Source organism: Balaenoptera acutorostrata, chromosome 18, assembly GCF_949987535.1.
Source record: "Balaenoptera acutorostrata chromosome 18, mBalAcu1.1, whole genome shotgun sequence".
Lineage (NCBI taxonomy): Eukaryota > Metazoa > Chordata > Mammalia > Artiodactyla > Balaenopteridae > Balaenoptera > Balaenoptera acutorostrata.
The window spans coordinates 62,920,101-62,939,085 of record NC_080081.1 but is presented as its reverse complement, the minus strand read 5'-3'; the positions used below and the strand labels follow the sequence as shown (position 1 = coordinate 62,939,085).

Genomic DNA, 18,985 nt, shown 5'->3' with positions numbered 1-18,985 from the left:
GCAGTAGCAAATTAGTAGCCACTAGATGAGAGTACATATAAAATTTTCCATTGGGTGGCCGGTATCTTTTTTTTTTTTTTTTTTTTTTTTTGCTGGTGTGTTTTATAAACAAATAGATCATAATTTAATCTCCCTATGAAATTAGACTGAACTAAAAACTGCAGTGCCTAAATTAAAGGATCATTAAAATTGCTTTTTTTTTTTTTTAAATTGCTTTTTTTTAAAAAAAAGATTTTAAGCTTAAGATACAATCTTACTGTTAAATATGTGCTTAAGTACTCTAGTCTTCATGTCTGGCTTATTTCATATTGCATGTTTTCAAGTTTCATCCATGTTGGAGCATGTATCAGAACTTCATTCCTTTTTATGGCTGAATAAATATTCCATTGTGCCTATATACCATATTTTGTTTATTCGTCCATTTGTTGATGGATACTTGGATTATTTCTACCTTTTGGCTACTATGAATAATAATGCTGCTAGGAACATTGGTTTGAGTCCCTGCTTTTAGTTCCTTTGGGTATATATCTATGAGTAGAATTGTCAAGTCATATGGTAATTGCATGTTCAAGTTTTTGAGGAACCACCAAGCTCTTTTCCATAGGAGCTGCACCATTTTACATTCCTACAAGCAATGTTATGAGGGATCCAGTTCCTTTTTTTAATTATTATTATAGCCACCCAGTACTGTGAAGTGGGGTCTCATGATTTTGATTTGCATTTAATTTAATACAGTTTTATCTGCCTGAAATGCCACTATCCCTCAAACTAACAAAACTGATCATTTCTTCTTTGTCATAGTTATATTTATATAGTTGCATGACTATAATTTGACAGTTGGATTCTTTTTTAATATTTATTTATTCATTCATTCATTCATTCATTTTGTCTGCTCTGGGTCCCAGTTGTGGTATGCGGAATCTGAGTTCCCTGACCAGGGATTGAACCCAGGCCACGGCAGTGAAAGCGCCGAATCCTAATCACTAGACCACCAGGGTACTCTCCTACAATCTTTTAATCGTAGAGGAGGAAGAAGATACGCATTTGACACTAAACTTATAATAAACCTATTTGTTCATGACATAAGTCATTTAAGGTTACAATAAAATTTGTTATATAGACCATCCTAGACTAGTTAGAAGCTTAAGTTCTAAATATATCTTGCAAGTAAAAATTTTTTTTAATTATTTATTTTCTTTATATTTTTGGCTGCACTGGGTCTTAGTTGTGGCACGTGGGATCTTTGTTGAGGCCTGCGGGATCTTCCATTGGGGCGCTCTGGCTTCTCTCTAGTTGTGGCGTGCGGGTTTTCTCTCTCTAGTTGTGGTGCACAGGTTTTCTCTCTCTAGTTGTGGCGCGCGGGTGTCAGAGCATGTAGGCTCTATAGTTTTGCGGCATGCGTGCTCTCTCGTCGTTGAGGCGCGCGAGCTCAGTAGTTGCGGCGTGTGGGCTTAGTTGCCCCGTGGCATTTGGGATCTTCCCAGACCAGGGATTGGACCCACGTCCCCTGCATTGGAAGACAGATTCTTTACCACTTGTCCACCAGGGAAGTCCCTGCAAGTAAATATTTTTACAATAAAATAATTCACCTTTCTTAGAAGTAGTTTTAACACAAAGTATTAGGAACTTCAGTCTTCTATTTATTTCTATCATCTGTCTTTTAGAGGGAGCTCATGCACCAAAAATACAAGGTCCACGAGTAAAGACTTTTGTCTGTTTTTTTCACTGCCATATCACCATTGTCTAAAATAGTGCCTCCAGTATAGTCCTAGGTATCTATATTATTGAAGGTTATGCTAGGTTAATGGGCCCAGATATTATGGATAGAAGTTTCCTTATATGTTTAAAATGGGAGATTCTGTATAACCTAATCACTCTTAGATGCATTTCCCTTAATGCAGCTGAGGTGACTTGTTACTGTATATATAAACTACATTAAAATAAAAATATAGGGCTTCCCTGGTGGCACAGTGGTTGAGAATCGGCCTGCCAATGCAGGGGACACGGGTTCGAGCCCTGGTCTGGGAAGATCCCACATGCCACGGAGCAACTAGGCCCGTGAGCCACAATTACTGAGCCTGCGCGTCTGGAGCCTGTGCTCCACAACAAGAGAGGCCGCGATAGTGAGAGGCCCGTGCACCGCGATGAAAAGTGGCCCCCGCTTGCCGCGACTGGAGAAAGCCCTCGCACAGAAACGAAGACCCAACACAGCCAAAAATAAATAAATAAATTAATTAATTAATTTAAAATAAAAATAAAAATATAAACACATTAAAGATACAATTTTTCAAATAAAGTTGCCCTTTATTTTGTTCAATTACAGGAAGCAGTGTGGTTCCTTTCCAACATTACAGCAGGCAACCAGCAACAAGTTCAAGCTGTAATAGATGCTGGATTAATCCCTATGATTATTCATCAACTTGCCAAGGTCAGTCACTGTTATGAGTTCATCATGTCTGTTAATATATTATAACCAAGACTTTTTGACCAAAAAATTCATTTTAACATTTCTTTTTTAACCTTCAGGGGGACTTTGGAACACAAAAAGAAGCTGCTTGGGCAATTAGCAACTTAACAATAAGTGGCAGAAAAGATCAAGTGAGTTTGGGAAAAAACTGTTAATAGTTGTTAATACTGGAAAGCATACTACTCTCTTAGGTTTAGGAGTTGTTGATCGTTTATAAACCCTGTACTGTGTTCTTTTGGGGGAAAAGATAATTATCTAAATAAGAGTATCTCTTCTCTTCTGTTGTCTAGGTTGAGTACCTTGTACAGCAGAATGTAATACCACCATTCTGTAATTTACTGTCAGTAAAAGATTCTCAAGTTGTTCAGGTGGTTCTAGATGGTCTGAAAAACATTCTGATAATGGCTGGTGATGAAGCAAGCACAATAGCTGAAATAATAGAAGAATGCGGAGGTAAGAGGGTTGATTAAAGAAAAATAGTTGAGCACTGGAACTCTGAAACATTAGTTCCTTTAAAGACAGCTAATTAGAAAGAAAACTTAGGATATATTGCTATTAATATTAACATCATCGGAGGATGTTGCTATTCTTTGTTTGCTATATTAGTAGTCCAAGAAGATTTTCCAGAAAACAACCGGTTGTGAAAGTCACGCCATAACATTCCTAGAGGTTGACAATTCTTTTCAGGAAACACAAATACTCCTCCTGAAGTCACATTGCATAAGAGCAAATTAAAAGCTCTGAAAACCACTATAATAGAGAAACTTACAGGCTTTGTTTAATTCGGCATTTCTCAAACTCCTTGACAGTAAAACACTTGTTTTCATGTTATACCTATTATCATGTGATTCTGTGGACCTCACTTTGTGAAATACTATTCCATATATCGGAATAGGTTATGGAAAAGGTTAATGATTTCACAGTCATCTAGATATTTTGTTTCAGTCTTATGATTGCTAGAACTCCATGCTAGGGTTATTACTACAGAAATTACTTTGAAATTTTAATAAGAAAGAACTGTGATTTGAAATACTATATCATTATTTTCTCTGGTAATGACATATGAAGCATATATTTTAAAATTCTGTTTTTAAAGATGCCTGTTCAATGTGTACTAAATTGCTCAAACCTTAAATTAACTTATCTTAATGTCATGTTTTATTTTATACATTTTGTTGACTAATTTGTTTGATTATACTACCGAGTTTATTTTTTTAAGAGAAAACAAATGTGATAGCATCATAGAATGTTCAGACTGGAAGTATTTTCTTAATAACAAGAAGAAAATATTCTGGAGATGTTAAGGAGTTTTGTCCATGGTCAGGGAAGTAGTTAGTGATAGAAGCATAATTAAAAGCCAGATCTTCTTACTGTACTACTATTAATTCACTGTTTATTTTGTTTTAAGATGTTTTACTTTTTAAATAATTTGAAATGAACACTGTAGTCTGGTTCAGAACAACTTAACCCAGAAAGTTTGAGCTTGTTACTCCAGCTTTTTATCAAGATAGTTGCTTCTGTCTATGAGATAAATACTTATAATTAGGATACATATTCACTTATTTTATGATTTTATAAGGCACTCTACATCCATTATCTTTGACACCTATTTTCCCATTTTTCTGGTTTGAATATTACTATATAAAAAATGAAACTATTTCAAAATAACTTAGCTAAAAAGGCATTTCAAGGAAGAATATTTATTACTAAGGATTTTACAGACTTATTATGTACATGATACATGGAGTAAATATATTGGGAATATAAATAAAGGCATTCTATAGTTACTTTTCTGAAAAAATATTTCCCAGATTCACTGTAGCTATAGGACATAAGCACCCTATTCATTTTTTTTTTTAAAGAAATTATTTCAGGGACTTCCCTGGTGGTCCAGTGGTTAAGACACTGTGCTTCCACTGCAGGGGACATGGGTTTGATCCCTGGTTGGGGAAGTTCCACATGCCCCATGATGCGGCCAAAAAAAAAGATAAAAGAAAAAAGAAATTACTTCAAAATTTAAAGTTTTATCTTAATATCAATCATTAAGTAACATTTGGAAAACAAAGAGAAGGATAAAAATTACTGTACGCAACAGTATGATTATATTAAATGAGTCCTGGCATGGGGGGCAGAGATCTTGGTTCTAGTTCTGTCACTAACTTGCCATGTAACCTGAAATAAATCCCTTTACATCTCTGTGCCACAGCTTCCTCATCTGTCAAATGGGGTATTTAGGTGTTTTTTAAGCTGCCTGGCTCAGGGACCAGGATACCTCTAGGGCTTCTAAAGAGGAAGAAATTAGTGGGATGCTGGCCCTCTAACCAGAGAAGCTCAGGGTTTTATCTGTATTTTAGATGAACTGTCATCTTTGGAGGGTCGTGAGAGGGTGTTCTGAGTTCTTTAGGATTTTCCATGATTACAATGAGCACAGTTTTTATTAGTATGTGCCTAATTATTTTGACTATTTTATTTTTATCAGGTTTGGAGAAAATTGAAGTTTTACAGCAGCATGAAAATGAAGACATATATAAATTAGCATTTGAAATCATAGATCAGTATTTCTCTGGTGATGATGTAAGTATATATTAAAGTATGATGTATCTACATGTACATTAAAATCTATACATAAAGTAAGTTTTCTAAGAATTTTCCATGACTAAATTTATACTGTATTTCTGTCACCTTGTTGCTTTTGTAGTTTGTTAAATGGGAAGAAATGGTAATTATAGAAATGATGTATGTTCAGATAGGTAAAGTAAATCTACAGATACAGGAACTAAAGCATGGGGCAATTTTTAAATGTGTGTTCAATTTTTAATTGTTAGATTTCTTAATAACATTGTTGATTTACTTAAAATATTTTTTAGGTAATAAAAACATTCATATGGAATTCTCTCCTAAGTAAATCAATTCCGCTTACACTGTAATGTATAGTATCTTAACATAATAAAGATTTTTTTCTTGCTTATTATAGATTGATGAAGATCCTAGCCTCATTCCTGAAGCAACACAAGGAGGTACTTACAACTTTGACCCAACAGCCAACCTTCAAACAAAAGAATTTAATTTTTAAGTTCAATTGAGTGCAGCATCTTTCCCACATTCAATATGAAGCACCACCAGATGGCTACCAAATGACAAGAACAACAACTACAAAAGGCTCCAAAACATACATGCCTCTTTGTTTTGATGCTTCTAAAGCAAGCCATGTCTCAGTCACTTTGCAGTTGCCAAAAGTCACTATCCACATGGACTGTAAATGCATATGCATGATTTCCTAAACTGTTTTAGAATTCTCCTTAACAGTCTCAACTACCCTATTTTTCCCTGTTCCCTGGTGCCACACGCTGACAACCGCAGTCTTCAGTTTAGAATATTCTGTAGCGGTGGCATGTCAGCTGCCCACTTGATATTCCTTTGGAAAATGGTGCGCTATGGATCAAGACACTTTGGTATGACACATACACATGTTGGAAGACTTTAAAGAGGTGCAGTCTGATCTGAGCCTCCATCATTGTCCTCCACAAACATATTTTCATACTCTTTATGTGGAAGAATAGATTTTAAAGTACAAGCCAAATGATTTTCATTGGTGGAACTGACACAAACAAAAAGTAACTTAAAAAAAAGAAACTTGGTTATTGATTAAACAGATAAGTTTTAAAAAACTGTACTTCATCTACCAGTAATTGATGTGTTTATTATCTGCCTCAGAAGCCAGGGTTGGAGGAAGAACTTTAGCTATGGATGGTAATGCTTTCGCCATTATACCTAATTTTTGAGAACAGCAAGCCCTATTTGACCACTCACTTCAGCCTGTGTGTTCCTGCTGTTTTGAAGTAATCAAATGCTGTGCATGGTATTTTACCTGAGCTGCAACCTGTTACGGACTTGAACTTCTGTTTAAGTTGAAAGCAAGAGTCCCTGACTATAAAGAAAAAAATAAATAAAAACAAAAACACAAAATTCTAAAGTACCCATTGGTGATATTAAAAAAGAAAATCTTGCTTTCAGCTTTCAGGAGTTAATATTTTTCGTTTTAAATTGATAATTGGGTATGGTTGACTTATATTGGGTTTAAACTGTGGAGCTTTCATGTTTACTGTAATTTAGTCTTAAAATATTTTTTACTTAGTAACCAGTGCTTTTGATAATGTGGTTGGCAACAAAACAACAACTATTTAGAAGTGTCATAAAACTTCATTCGTTGATTATTGGAAAGTTCATTCAGATCCTACTCTAAAAGCATATTCACATATAAAAAGATTCAGACAAGGATCTGCATAGAGGAATAATCTGCAGTTATTTAACATAAACCTGATTTGCAGTGATCTTTAAGTAATTCTGCAAAATCTGGTATTACTATGTAAAGTCATTGCTTTTGGTAAATTGTCTGACCCAGCTATTCATGAAAGAATTTGAAATTTTTTAAACTGAATAATTTGTGCTGTCACAGGAATGGTTTTGTTGCTATTGTTTACTGGGTATAATTTCCCAATGCATTGATGTGAAGGGATAGAAAATCTAAACTAATTTAGTTATCAGATTGGGGGGGGTTGTGTATTTACTGTGATGAAGATGAGACAGATGCCATCAGAGCTTTGTGAATCAGCGGGGGTGTTTTCACTGATAAACAACACATAGCAGGTGTGCGTTCATTACAAATATATGTATCTGCCAAGGTGGAGCCACTTTAAAGAGTGAGTTTTGTCTTGTATCTAAAGTGGATACAAGAGTATGTTTAAACTGCAAGATTTTTACTTGCTAGAGAATCTGTTTTAATATAGTGGTTTGGCCTCTGATTATTTATAGGTTTTATAAATTTTAGAATCAATTTCTCTTTAAGGTGGCTCAGATTTTTCAACTCTTGTGCACATAAAATTGAGTTGAAGTTCATTGTGCCTTTTTTTCTTTATCCAAATTTTGAGTTAAAGCTTCATATGGTAACTGCATCCTGTTCAGTAGTCTAAATTTCTGAAACTGTGTGGTGTTCACTAAAAGTAGGAATAACAAAGTCAAAGCTAATTAAGGTCACAAACTTCGGTGAAACCCTTGAAGTCCAAATCTTCTCAATATTGTGAATTGTACCCCTTCCAGTTTACTTTCTTCTGGACTCTCCATACTTACTGACAGTTACCTTTTAAATTTTGCACACATTGAGATTAAATTGGGCCTCTACTGTGCCGATTCCTATTTCCTCTTGTGTTTTAAGTGCAAACTAACATAAGTGAACATTAGCATCAAGTAGTGCAGACATAACGTATGCATTGGCTTGATCCAATTTGTTGTGACCTTATCAGTTTGGAAATGGAAATGCAAAATTTCGTAGGTAAAGGAAACTAAGTATATTGCTGCACTTTTAAGTTTTCAAAACAGTGTTGAAAAATTGCATTGTTTTTATTTTTTTTTAACTCAGTTAAAAAAGACTAAAACATTCTTTCAAAAGAGGCATCTAAATGTGTTCCTAATTTTGTATATGGGCTTAGGTTTTGTAACCAATAAAAAAGCTGCTATCAAATATGATAAAACATTGAAGAACTTATTATTTTTTTTTTTTTTTAGATTTATTTTTTTATTGATTAATTGATTGATTGATTGATTGCTATGTTGGGTCTTCGTTTCTGTGCTAGGGCTTTCTCTAGTTGTGGCAAGCGGGGGCCACTCTTCATCACGGTGCGCGGGCCTCTCACTGTCACGGCCTCTCGTTGCGGAGCACAGGCTCCAGACGCGCAGGCTCAGTAATTGTGGCTCACGGGCCCAGCCGCTCTGCGGCATGTGGGATCTTCCCAGACCAGGGCTCGAACCCGTGTCCCCTGCATTAGCAGGCAGATTCTCAACCACTGCGCCACCAGGGAAGCCCCGAAGAACTTATTTTTGAAAGTATCTTAATTTCCTTCTGCCTTCATCATCACATGGTGTTCTCTCTATGTATCTCAGGTTTAAATACCACAACTCATAGAAAGGCCATTTGAGATGATAGTGTAATTATTACTTTCATAAAACAAAAATTCAAGCTTTATTTAAGGCCTGTCTAATCCTTGACAACAAGAACTTTGGAAGATAGTCATTGAAGTAAGGTTGAGGCTCTAAATGAAATCTTGGATTAATTGAAAGAACAAAGGAGCAGCCAAACTTTTTAGTATACAGGTATTTTTACTTTCATATAATGAGACTTCAAAGTATTTTTGAAAGAACTCAGTATATAAGTAAATAAGTTACAATACTCCTATTTAATCTTGCCATAATTTACTTCAGAAGGGTTGTCCTTCTGATGAGATTAATTAATTAATTATTGCGAGTAAAAATTTGTGAATGTCAGTTGTCTTACAGTGATGGTTATGAATTTTCTTAACCCTAGTTGAACTGGGGGTTTTAATTAAATATATTTGGAGAAAGGGAGTATAATTTCTGTACATTAAGCTGTAAGTCTTAAGGCATGTAGGCCAAGGAGTTCTCTCTTTTACCCACCACTCGTGTGTCTAAAGTGTAAAAGGAACTCTTCATATAAATGTTGTACTTAGTTAAATAACTGAAAAACAGTGGTAGAATGCTTCTCAAAGCACAGTATATAGATGAGGTTCTATCTGTACATACCTATGTACAGTTGACCCTGGAACAACATGGGTTTGAACTGCATGGGTCCACATACATGTGGATTTTTTTCAGTAGTAAATACTATAGTACTACACGATCGGCAGTTGGTTGAATCCTCGGATGTGGAACCACTTACACAAAGGAGCTGCTGTATGGAGAAACTGTGTATATGGAGCGCTGACTATAACTTACAGGCGGATTTTCGAATATGTAGAGGGTCAGCACCTCTAACCCCTGCGTTGTTCAAAGGTCAACTATATAGGTGGGCTCAGTACTCTATAAAGAGAAAGTGTTTAGGAAAAGGGATGTGGGAATGCTGCCTGTTCACATCCTTAGCCTCTTCATTTGCCCATGAAATTCCTCAACTAACTTTAACATAAGTCGGGGTTTTTCAGACCCTTCAATATTGACATTTTAGGGAATTCCCTGGCAGTCCAGTGGTTAGGACTCCGCACTTTCACTGCTGTGGGCCCAGGTTTGATCCCTGGTCAGTGAACTAAGATACTGCAAGCTGCACAGTGCAGCCAAAAAAAAAAAATTGACATTTTAGGCTGGATAATTCTTTGTTGTGGGAGGCTGTCCTGTGTATTGTAGGGTGTTTAGTGGCAGCCTTAGGCTCTGCCCACTAGATGTGGGTAGTACCTCTCCACTCCCCAGGCAGGACAACCAAAAATGTCTCAAGACACTGCCAAATGTTTCCTGGGGGCCAGAACTGCCCCAAGGTGTGAACCGTTGGCCTAAATCAATTCAGGTAGAAAACTTCTCCAAAGGAGAGAGCCTAAATCATGCCTTTTTGTTCTATGAGTAGTGCCAGGCTTTTTTTCAGATACATAAGATTAAAAAATGAGACAAGAATGTGCCTTTTCTTCATTCTCAGTTTTAGGAGAAAGAGCTATACCTAACCACATTTCCCAAATCCCCTGTGGGTAGTGCTGAGCCCATCTACTGCAAAGGATTTAGGATAGGAATGGGAATGTGGAGTAACTAGTTACCCTCTTAAATGTATCCTGTGGCTAAAAGAAGTGTGAAACAACCAAATGTGTTGATTGCCCTTTGTCTTCTCAGCACTGCCCTCCCTGTAGCAGTGTTTTTCAAACATTTTTAGTTGAATATCTTGAAGTTCTCTGCGAAAGCTGGGGTTGGAGTAGAAAAATGACAGCATGGTTCGAAAAACACTTCTTTGAAGCATTGTGAGAGAATGGCCTCATCAGGAGGCTTACAAGTTTATTAAAAATGATTAAAAGCAGGGGATCAATGGCTGAGCAGAGCTATAAAGGGTGTGTTCCCTGCAGGGAATTTCTTCTGCAACATCCCTCTTCCCAACTCTGAAAAACTGCCTGCCATCCACCTTCTTGAGTAATTCCCTTTTTTAAAACTGTGGTCCCCGAAGAAAAATGGGACCTTGTGCCAAGTAATGTGTGAAGCCACAAGAGAAACCGGCCGACTTCACAGGACAGCCATTTTACTTGATGGTAAGGAAGACAGTTTTATGATACTATAAGCCTTAGTGTTAGAGAGTAAAGGACACATTTTGCATAATGTTTTAAAGATAAAATCAGATTTTTTTTGAGGCAGGCCCTTTTTATGGACACATTCCTGCAGGACTAGGAATCAGAAGAGTTTGAGAAGTAAATAGTGAGGCACTCCAGGTGGGCCAGTTCTACTTGTGGAATAGCTTCAGTTGTGACCAAGTCTTTCCTTAATATTGAATAGAAGTCACCACTCTTAAATGACCATCATAAATTAACTGTTCTCGATTCTGAGTAGACTTCTAGTTATTCCCAAATAGCAGAAGACACAGATCTGTTTTTATCAGCTTCCTTCCTCAACCTGAACACTCCATGCATTGTAGCCAACCTGCTTATAAAGTCCTTCCTGGACCTGGTTCCTGTCGGCTTCACGAATTCCAAGGACCCCACGAATAGAGTGTGGTGTGGCTAGTTTCTGGGTACAATGGAACGGGAACATTCCATTATCTGGCCATTTAATTTTGTTAATGTGGAGGAGATTGTTTCAATTATTTTACAAGCTTCATCACAATTAGATTTGTGATCAAGTAACAGCGTCAGTTCCCTTTGTCTTCAGCTCTCTTCTACCCAGTAGTTAGGCATTTACATTTTTCAAACCTAAATAGAAGAATTTATAAATTTCATTTTATTGATTTCAGCCCAGTTTTCTTCATAATAAGAAAAGATTCCATATCTGTATGTATCCTTTCCATGTCTTAAGTCTTTTATAAGTAAGAATTTTGACTAAGCCTTTAGGAACATTCAAATATTTCTTGAGCATCCTATCTCCAGCCAGGTCCTGTGCTAGGGCGCAGGGTCCACACACATGAATAAAAGTAAAAAAGTTATGACAAATGTTAGAAAAAAGAGATACACAATGATACATAATGGAATCAGCCTCGTTAGGAAGGTGATAAATCAGGCTGGCAGTGAGTTCTTACTAAGTGCCAGCCACTGGCTTGAGTGCTTGAGAAGTACCAACTCAGCCCTCAACAACTCTGTGATGAAGGTTCTATTATCAGGCAGAGGAAAATTAAGTTTGCCAAAAATTACACAGCTTATAGTGGTGAAGGAAAAGCAGAGTTAATAGGGCAGATTCACTGGAAACTCTTCTGGCAGAAGGAACAGTACATACAAAGTAGGAAGCAGCATGGGAGTCCAGGGAGTGAAAGAAAGTACAGCTGGAGCCAAGATGATAGTGGGGAGGAGGACTACCAGGGGCAGGGGAGGGGCTGAAGAGATAGGCAGGTGCTAGACCACACGCCTGTAAGTCATGTAAAGAAACTTTGGTATTCTAAGAGCAATGGTAAATCATCATTAAGCAAGAGTGATGATAGGAGAATTGTGTTCAATAACAATCATTGGCTGGTAAGGTAAGGACAGGAAATGTACTTTGGGTTTAGTGATGTGTAAGGTCGAAATAGTGTGAAGCCCTGAAGTAAGAGATGGTGAACAGTGGATGGGATCAAGAGATACTTGGCAGCTAAAACAGACAGGAGTAGGCGATGCTTAGATCTGGAGTTTGGGGAGAGGGAAGTATCAAGGATGATTTCTGTGTTTCTGGGTTGCTGTAACTGATGAATGTAAGTAGAGTAAGATAAGCAACACTGAGGGGGAGTTCCCTGGTGGTCCAGTGGTTAGGACTTGGTGCTTTGACTGCCATGGCCTGGGTTCAATCCCTGGTCAGGGAACTAAGACCCTGCAAGCCTTGAGGCGAGGCCAAAATACAAAAAGAAAAAGATAAGCAACACTGAGAGAGACTCAGACATAGGGAGTAGAGGGTGATGAATTCAGTTTGGATTGTGTTGAGTGGAGACATCCAAATGACGGTCAAGTAGGGCAACTGGAAATACTGGTCTGGGGCTCAGAGGAGGGGGCCGGGCTAGAGATTTGAATCCCCTATTTTGGTGATTATTAAAGCAGGAAGTGAGGGTGAGACTGCCTGGGTTCAGCATTCGGAGTGAGAACAGGGCTTAGGACTGAAGTTCCAGCATTCAAGGGGCATGTAGAGGAGGATGAGCTTGCAAAGGAAACAGAAGGTATGGTTAGGGAGGGGGGAAGAAAACCTGTGTGTTTTCTCAGAAAACTGAGGGAAAAGAGATTTCAGTGCCCAGTGATGCTGTTGAGAGGTCAAGTAAGGTAAGGACAGGAAATGTCCTTTGGTTAGTGATGCGGAGGTCACTGGTCACCTTAGTGAGAGCTGTATCACTGCAGTAATGAGGGTGGAAACTAGAGTAGGAAGGACTGAGGAAAGGGCAGAATATGAAGACAGTGAATCTAATCAGTTTCTTAGGCTTTTATTTTGCTCAGAAGGGGAACAGGGCAGGATAGTCGCTAAAGAGTGGTGTGGGGAAATTGATGGGGGAAATCCAGTTGAGAAAGACATTGAATATACAAGAGAAGAGCAATCATCAGTTTTCCAAGTTACAGGAGAGAATCCAAGGCATAGGTGGCAGGATTGGCCATACTCCTTCAGTCAGCAGTTATTTAATTGAGCAAGTAGTATATGTCAAACTGTGTAATAGGTGCCAGAGACACAGCAGTAACCAAGCCAGACACCTGGCCTTGTGGAGCTTATACTCTAGTGGCAAGAGACTAACAATACATGTATAAATAAATAATTTCATCTAGTGTTAACTGCTATGTAAAAAATGATACGGTGTAACTAAGGGGGAAAGTTTTTGAATTTGTGTTCAATGCCAGAAATCATTTTTTAAATTGTGTAAAATACACATAAAATTTCCCATCTTAAACATTTGCAAGTGTACAGTTCAATAGTGTTAAGTGTATTTATATTGTTGTGCAACCACACTCCAGAACTTTTTCATCTTGCAAAATTGAAACTCTATAGCCATTAAACAAGTCACCTTTTCTCCCTCCCCCTAGCCCCTGGCAAATACCATTCTGTATTTCTGTCTCTAGGAATATGCCTACTTTAGGTGCTTCATATAAGGGAAATCATGCAGTATTTGTCTTTTTGTGACTGGCTTATTTCACATAGCATAATGTCCTCAAGGTTCATCCATGTTGTAGCATATCAGGATTCCCTTTTTATGGCTGAATAATATTCTATTATATGTACAAACCACATTTTAAAACAACAAATGATTTTTTAGCGTAAGTACCCTAGTTATATGCTAGTATAAGTATATACTTAAAATTTCACTTTTTAAAAAAATATGAAATTCATATTTACCTGGGCATTCTATATTTTACCTGGCTACCCCAAATTGAAAACACAGGCTTGATCAATAAGGGTTACAATCTTTTTTTTTTTTTTTTTAATTAATTAATTTATTTTTGGCTGTGTTGGGTCTTCGTTTCTGTGCGAGGGCTTTCTCTAGTTGTGGCCAGCGGGGGCCACTCTTCATCGCGGTGCATGGGCCTCTCACTATCGCGGCCTCTCTTGTTGCGGAGCACAGGCTCCAGACGCACAGGCTCAGTAGTTGTGGCTCACGGGCTTAGTTGCTCTGCGGCATGTGGGATCTTCCCAGACCAGGGCTCGAACCCGTGTCCCCTGCATTAGCAGGCAGATTCTCAACCACTGTGCCACCAGGGAAGCCCGGGTTACAATCTTTTTTAACTCTGACTTCTTTCTCCAGTGCCAAGTCTCTAAGTAACAGAGGCCTATGCAAGGTAGAGGGAGAAGTTTAAAAGCAAACAAAAAAATGAGGAAAAAGTAGAGAGAAAAGGTTAACATGGTGATCAGAACAAAGGGGCACGTCACTCGAGGAGAGCTATATACAGTCGTCCCTTGGTATCCACAGGACATTGGTTCCAGAAGCCCCCGTGTGTACCAAAATCCGTGCACGTTCAAGTCCCATTAGTTGGCCCTTCCTATCCACAGATGCGAATCCTGTGAATATAGAGGGCCGACTGCAGTTGTTAATATATGAAGTATCTACTCACACTGCAGGGTCAAAAAGCAAAGGCCTTGGGGACACCCAATCATGGGCTCTGGCCTCGGCCCAGCCACTGAGCGTCCTTAGACAAATTAATGTCTGAGCCTCTTTTCACATTTGTAAAATAAGAAAACACTGAACTCCTAGGGTTGTTGTGAAGATAAGATACCACAGGTAAAAGCATCTAGTACCAAGCTGATGTGGCCTATTGCTCCTCTCCCCCATACTCCTGCTGCTTTTTGGATTTTTTTTAAAATTTATTTATTTATTTTTGGCTGCGTTGGATCTTCGTTGCTGCGCGTGGGCTTTCTCTAGTTGCGGCGAGCGGGGGCTACTCTTTGTGCGGTGTGCAGGCTTCTCATTGCAGTGGCTTCTCTTGTTGCGGAGCACTGGCTCTAGGTGCCCGGGCTTCAGGAGTTGTGGCACACGGGCTCAGTAGTTGTGACTCATGGGCTCTAGAGCACAAGCTCAGTAGTTGTGGTACACGGGCTTAGTTGCTCTGTGCCATGTGGGATCTTCCCAGACCAGGGATCCAACCCGTGTTCTCTGCGATGGCAGGCGGATTCTTAACCACTGCGCCACCAGGGAAGTCCCTGCTTTTTGGATTTTTAAGATATAGGGTTAGAGTAAGCCACAAGGGCTTTAAAATGCCTAGTGGTGGTTGCTTGCAAGAGCCTAATTAGAACCTTTTGTCCCTAAAATTCTACCCCTTCTATTGGCAAAATTTCCACCATCTGGATTTCACTTTGTGGTGTAACGCTTTGAACCTTGTTAAAAATCACACTGCGTCAAAAGGTGTGGCCCTATTACCAGTCCTTCGGGCGTGGTCTGGGAATAGGTTTGGTTCCGGCAGTAAAGCGAGGAGGTGAGCACGTTCCTGGCTTGAGAAAACCTCCGGGCTCTGATAGCCAGCGACTCGGCGGGGCTGCTAGGCGGCCAGGCGGAAGGGTAAGCCTCCCTCCGCTCCGCTCCGCCCCGCCCCGGCCGAGTAGCCCCGCCCCCTCGCCGCCCCGCCTCTCCCGGCGCACCGGGCAATCCTGGCTGTTGGTGCCCCGCGGTCTGCGTCGGGAGCAGGAAGCATGCGCGGCGGCTGGGAGCTGGGTGCCGCGGCTGGAGGCCCGCTGCTGCTGTGCGCCGCGCTGCTGGCCGTGGGCTGCGCACTGGGCCTGCGCCTGGGCCGCGGGCTGGGGGCTGCGGACCGCGGGGCGCTAGCCTGGCTCTGCTTCGACGCCCTGGTGCACTTCGCACTGGTAAGTGTGGTCGCCTCGGCATCGAAAACGCGGGCGGACGCCGCCTGTCTTGGGACCCTTCCCGCCCTCGTCCCAGAGAGTTTCCAGAAAATGACATGGACGACTCGGCCGCCCCGTCCCCTGTAGCGGGAGACCCGGGAAACCTCTGGAGGCCGCGGTGCCCGTGGCCTTTGGCCAGATGCTGCACTTCTCCGAGGTCCCAAGTCTGTAAAAAGAGAGCGCAGCCTCCCTATGGTACCAATTCCTCTACCAAAAAAAAAAAAAAAAAACCACCAAAAAATCAGAAAACCATGAAAATTGTTATTCGTGTACGGTGTTGTTAGTCGGTTTGTAAACTACCGAAAGGCCTTGGCTTACTTAACATCTTATCCTGCACATAAATGTTGAACGTAATTGAGAGAGTTTTTGAATGCCCCAGAGGGAGCAGGGAGAGGTGATGAGGCGTGCTGGGCCCTGGACCAAAACCAGCCCCCCGCCCCGCAGTAGTAATCACCATTTATTGGGTGACGACTGTATGCAGGCACAGTACTGTGTTTAAAATTTCTGACCTATGAACACCTCGTAAGGTACTTATTATTGTCCCCATTTTACAGAGGAGAAAACGGGCCCTGCAAAGTTAGGTGACCTTATAGTGCCACACAACTGGCGTGATTCAGTCAGGTTTAGTCTGGCTCCAAAGCTTGCACTTTCTTTCACGCCAGGCTTTAGGAAACGTATCCTTAAAAGTTCAACTCACTTTATAAATGGCCAGGACGGTTGTATTTAAGGGATTCTATTGAAAATGCCCCCCTCCCCGTGCACGCACTTCTTTTTTTAAAGCTTTGTTTAAAACTACGCCACAATATCTTTTTTTGCAAATTTGACCTTGCTTAAATCTAGGCAAACTTATAGCTAATGTGAAGCCAGAGTCTATACAATCGATCCTCCTCGGCAGCTGCGGATTCAACCAGTGGAGAACAGAAAATACCAGAAAGAAAAAAAAAAAATTCCAGAAATTTCCAAAAAGCAAAACTTGAATTTGCCACCCTCACAACCTACTTCCCTGCAGCTATTTACATAGCGTTTCCATTGTGTGAGGCATTAAAGGTAAGCTAGAGACAAGTTAAAATATAAGGGAGGATGTCAGGTTCTATGCAAATACTACTACATTTTTATCTAAGGGACTGGAGCATTTGCGGATTTGGTATCCCCAGGGGTCCTGGAAGCAATCCACCTGAGGATACTGAGGGAGAGATGGAGTATTGAGAAAGAAAGAGAAAGCAAAGTTTTGGATAATCATCTAGGGATATAGATGTTTATCCGTTGGATATGTGCACATACCAGATGTTGCTGGAATGATGAAATTCCTTCTTTCCTAATAGTCAGCTTGTGGAGATAACAGACAGTAAATACTTCCCTTAACTCCTTTATTTATAGAATTGATTTTTAAGCTGTCACTGAACACAAGGTGTCCCAAAGAACAGGGGCAGTAAAACAGGTTACTAGGCCCACTTAAGAGAGTATTATATTTTAGACACACAAAAAAGTTATAAAAACACTCAAACATATACACATATGTCTACCACCTGGTTTAAAATTAATTCTACTTTTCACGCACAGACTGTGACAGGTAGCACTACACACATCTCCATTTGTGGCAACTTGAGGTGTAGCCCCATGGGTGGAATCATTGCTCCACTCTCCCCCCTCCTTGTTCTGAAGGAAATGCCTCCCTGCCCCCACCCACAGCCTCATCTTGTGCCATTTACCTGTCCCAGCTGCAAAACATCCCACTGTTTGAATGCACCATATCTTAGTTCTTTAATTCTAAAATGCACATTTTTTCGCATGTTGCAACAATGAATGACATAACCACTGTGGCTTCTTTTGTTGATATTTTATGTCTCTGAGATTGGGATATATCTTACAATTGATCTTACAATATATCTTACAATTGGGATAGATCTTACAATATATCTTACAATTGATATTTTATGTCTCTGAGATTGGGATATATCTTACAATTGATAAATAAAAACAGGCCCGTTAGTATTGGCTGGTTAAATTTACTATTTACACACAGTGTTTCAACCAGCATCTTGGTACACAAGTCTTGGAGATTGGTGAGAAGGCACTTGACTAAATGGTTGAGGCCTGCAAGACAAATGCATGTCTGTATTATCTTTGGGATAATTGGGAGTTCGTTGCAAGAATACCTAGAGATGTGGCAGGAGCTAAGATTGGAATGTAGAGGCTGGAGGAGATCTGAAACCACAACTCACTTGTTCCCACTAGAACCTGAGCTGCCTCTCCTCCCCCCTTTTGCCTTTACTTCTCAAATAGAGGAGATGTTTGGGTTTGTTGGCCGCCATCAAATGCAGAGCTCCCCTATTGGACAGAGTTTCAGGCCAAGCATTCCCAGAGGTAGTTCACCTCCCAGATGTCCAGCCAGACTGTGGTTATCCAGGGCTGCAGAACTGACCTTCAGTTTAGTCAGTTATGGCCAAGATGAAGGTCTGGTTCGTTTCCCATCTGGTGGGAGCCATGGTGACATACATGAGGAAATCAATGGCATGACTCACCATCCCTCAAACGTTGGCAATAGACATTTCTTGCACTGGTGCTTCATGGGTTTTCCCTCATCTGCGATCTAAGTATAGCATTCTAGGCACGGCCAGAGCCTGGAAGCAGGATGTGTACTCCTATGTTTGGGAAACATCTGGAAGTCCAGATTGATTAGAGCACAAGATTTACATAGGGTAAGATTCCAGCAACATCTCTCCAACTGACAAACATCTACAGACCTAGATGATTATTGAAAACTTTGCTTTCTCTTTCTTTCTCAATACTATAATCCTCCTTTGGTATGCATGGTAGGTTGCGTCCATGACCCCTGGGGATACAAAAATCCTCAAATTCTTAAGTCCCTTATATAAAGTGGGAGGACAGACAGGAAAGGGAACTTGAATGACAGGTAAGACTTGGAGTTTTCTTCTGTGGTAGGAAGCCACTGAAGGGTTTCAAGCAAGGAAGTATAGCCAAAGTAGATCTTTCAAAAGATAGTTTGGTGGTGGTGTGTTAAGTCAAACTGTAAGGGGTCTGAGATTTTACCCTTCTTACAAGTTAAACAAGTTAGCCTGGTCGATTCCCCAAGCTCCACAGGGCAATACAGTGAGGGCCAGATGATACCTGCGCATGCTGGGGGTGCATTACAGGAAAAAACCCCCAAATTAGGCTCCCATCTTATATGGAGCTGCTGGTGACCTGCTCGTATTTCTCTCTGGA

General features: G+C 40.0%; 3 protein-coding genes and 1 non-coding gene across 7 annotated transcripts in view; 3 read left to right on the top strand and 1 right to left on the bottom strand.

The window, feature by feature from the left end:
• Positions 1-7,995, top strand: part of KPNA3 (karyopherin subunit alpha 3) — a 175,850-nt gene extending 167,855 nt beyond the window's left edge. For all 4 annotated transcript variants that reach the window (XM_028161743.2, XM_007193730.3, XM_007193731.2 and 1 more), the window contains 5 exons: positions 2,324-2,428; positions 2,527-2,598; positions 2,758-2,920; positions 4,947-5,041; positions 5,442-7,995. In XM_028161743.2, the coding sequence (XP_028017544.1) occupies positions 2,324-2,428; positions 2,527-2,598; positions 2,758-2,920; positions 4,947-5,041; positions 5,442-5,540 (534 nt within the window). In that variant the 3' untranslated portion in view covers positions 5,541-7,995. The remainder of the gene's footprint in view (positions 1-2,323; positions 2,429-2,526; positions 2,599-2,757; positions 2,921-4,946; positions 5,042-5,441) is intronic.
• Positions 1-18,985, bottom strand: part of SETDB2 (SET domain bifurcated histone lysine methyltransferase 2) — a 306,643-nt gene that overhangs the window by 56,895 nt on the left and 230,763 nt on the right. The gene's annotated exons all lie outside the window — the stretch shown is intronic.
• On the top strand, positions 12,189-12,260 carry TRNAQ-UUG (transfer RNA glutamine (anticodon UUG)). The gene has a single exon. It is a non-coding gene; the product is annotated as a tRNA-Gln (tRNA).
• EBPL (EBP like) overlaps positions 15,487-18,985 on the top strand; it is a 40,119-nt gene continuing 36,620 nt past the window's right edge. The window contains exon 1 of the mRNA XM_007193761.2: positions 15,487-15,721. Coding sequence (XP_007193823.2) covers positions 15,551-15,721 — 171 coding nt within the window. The 5' untranslated portion in view covers positions 15,487-15,550. The remainder of the gene's footprint in view (positions 15,722-18,985) is intronic.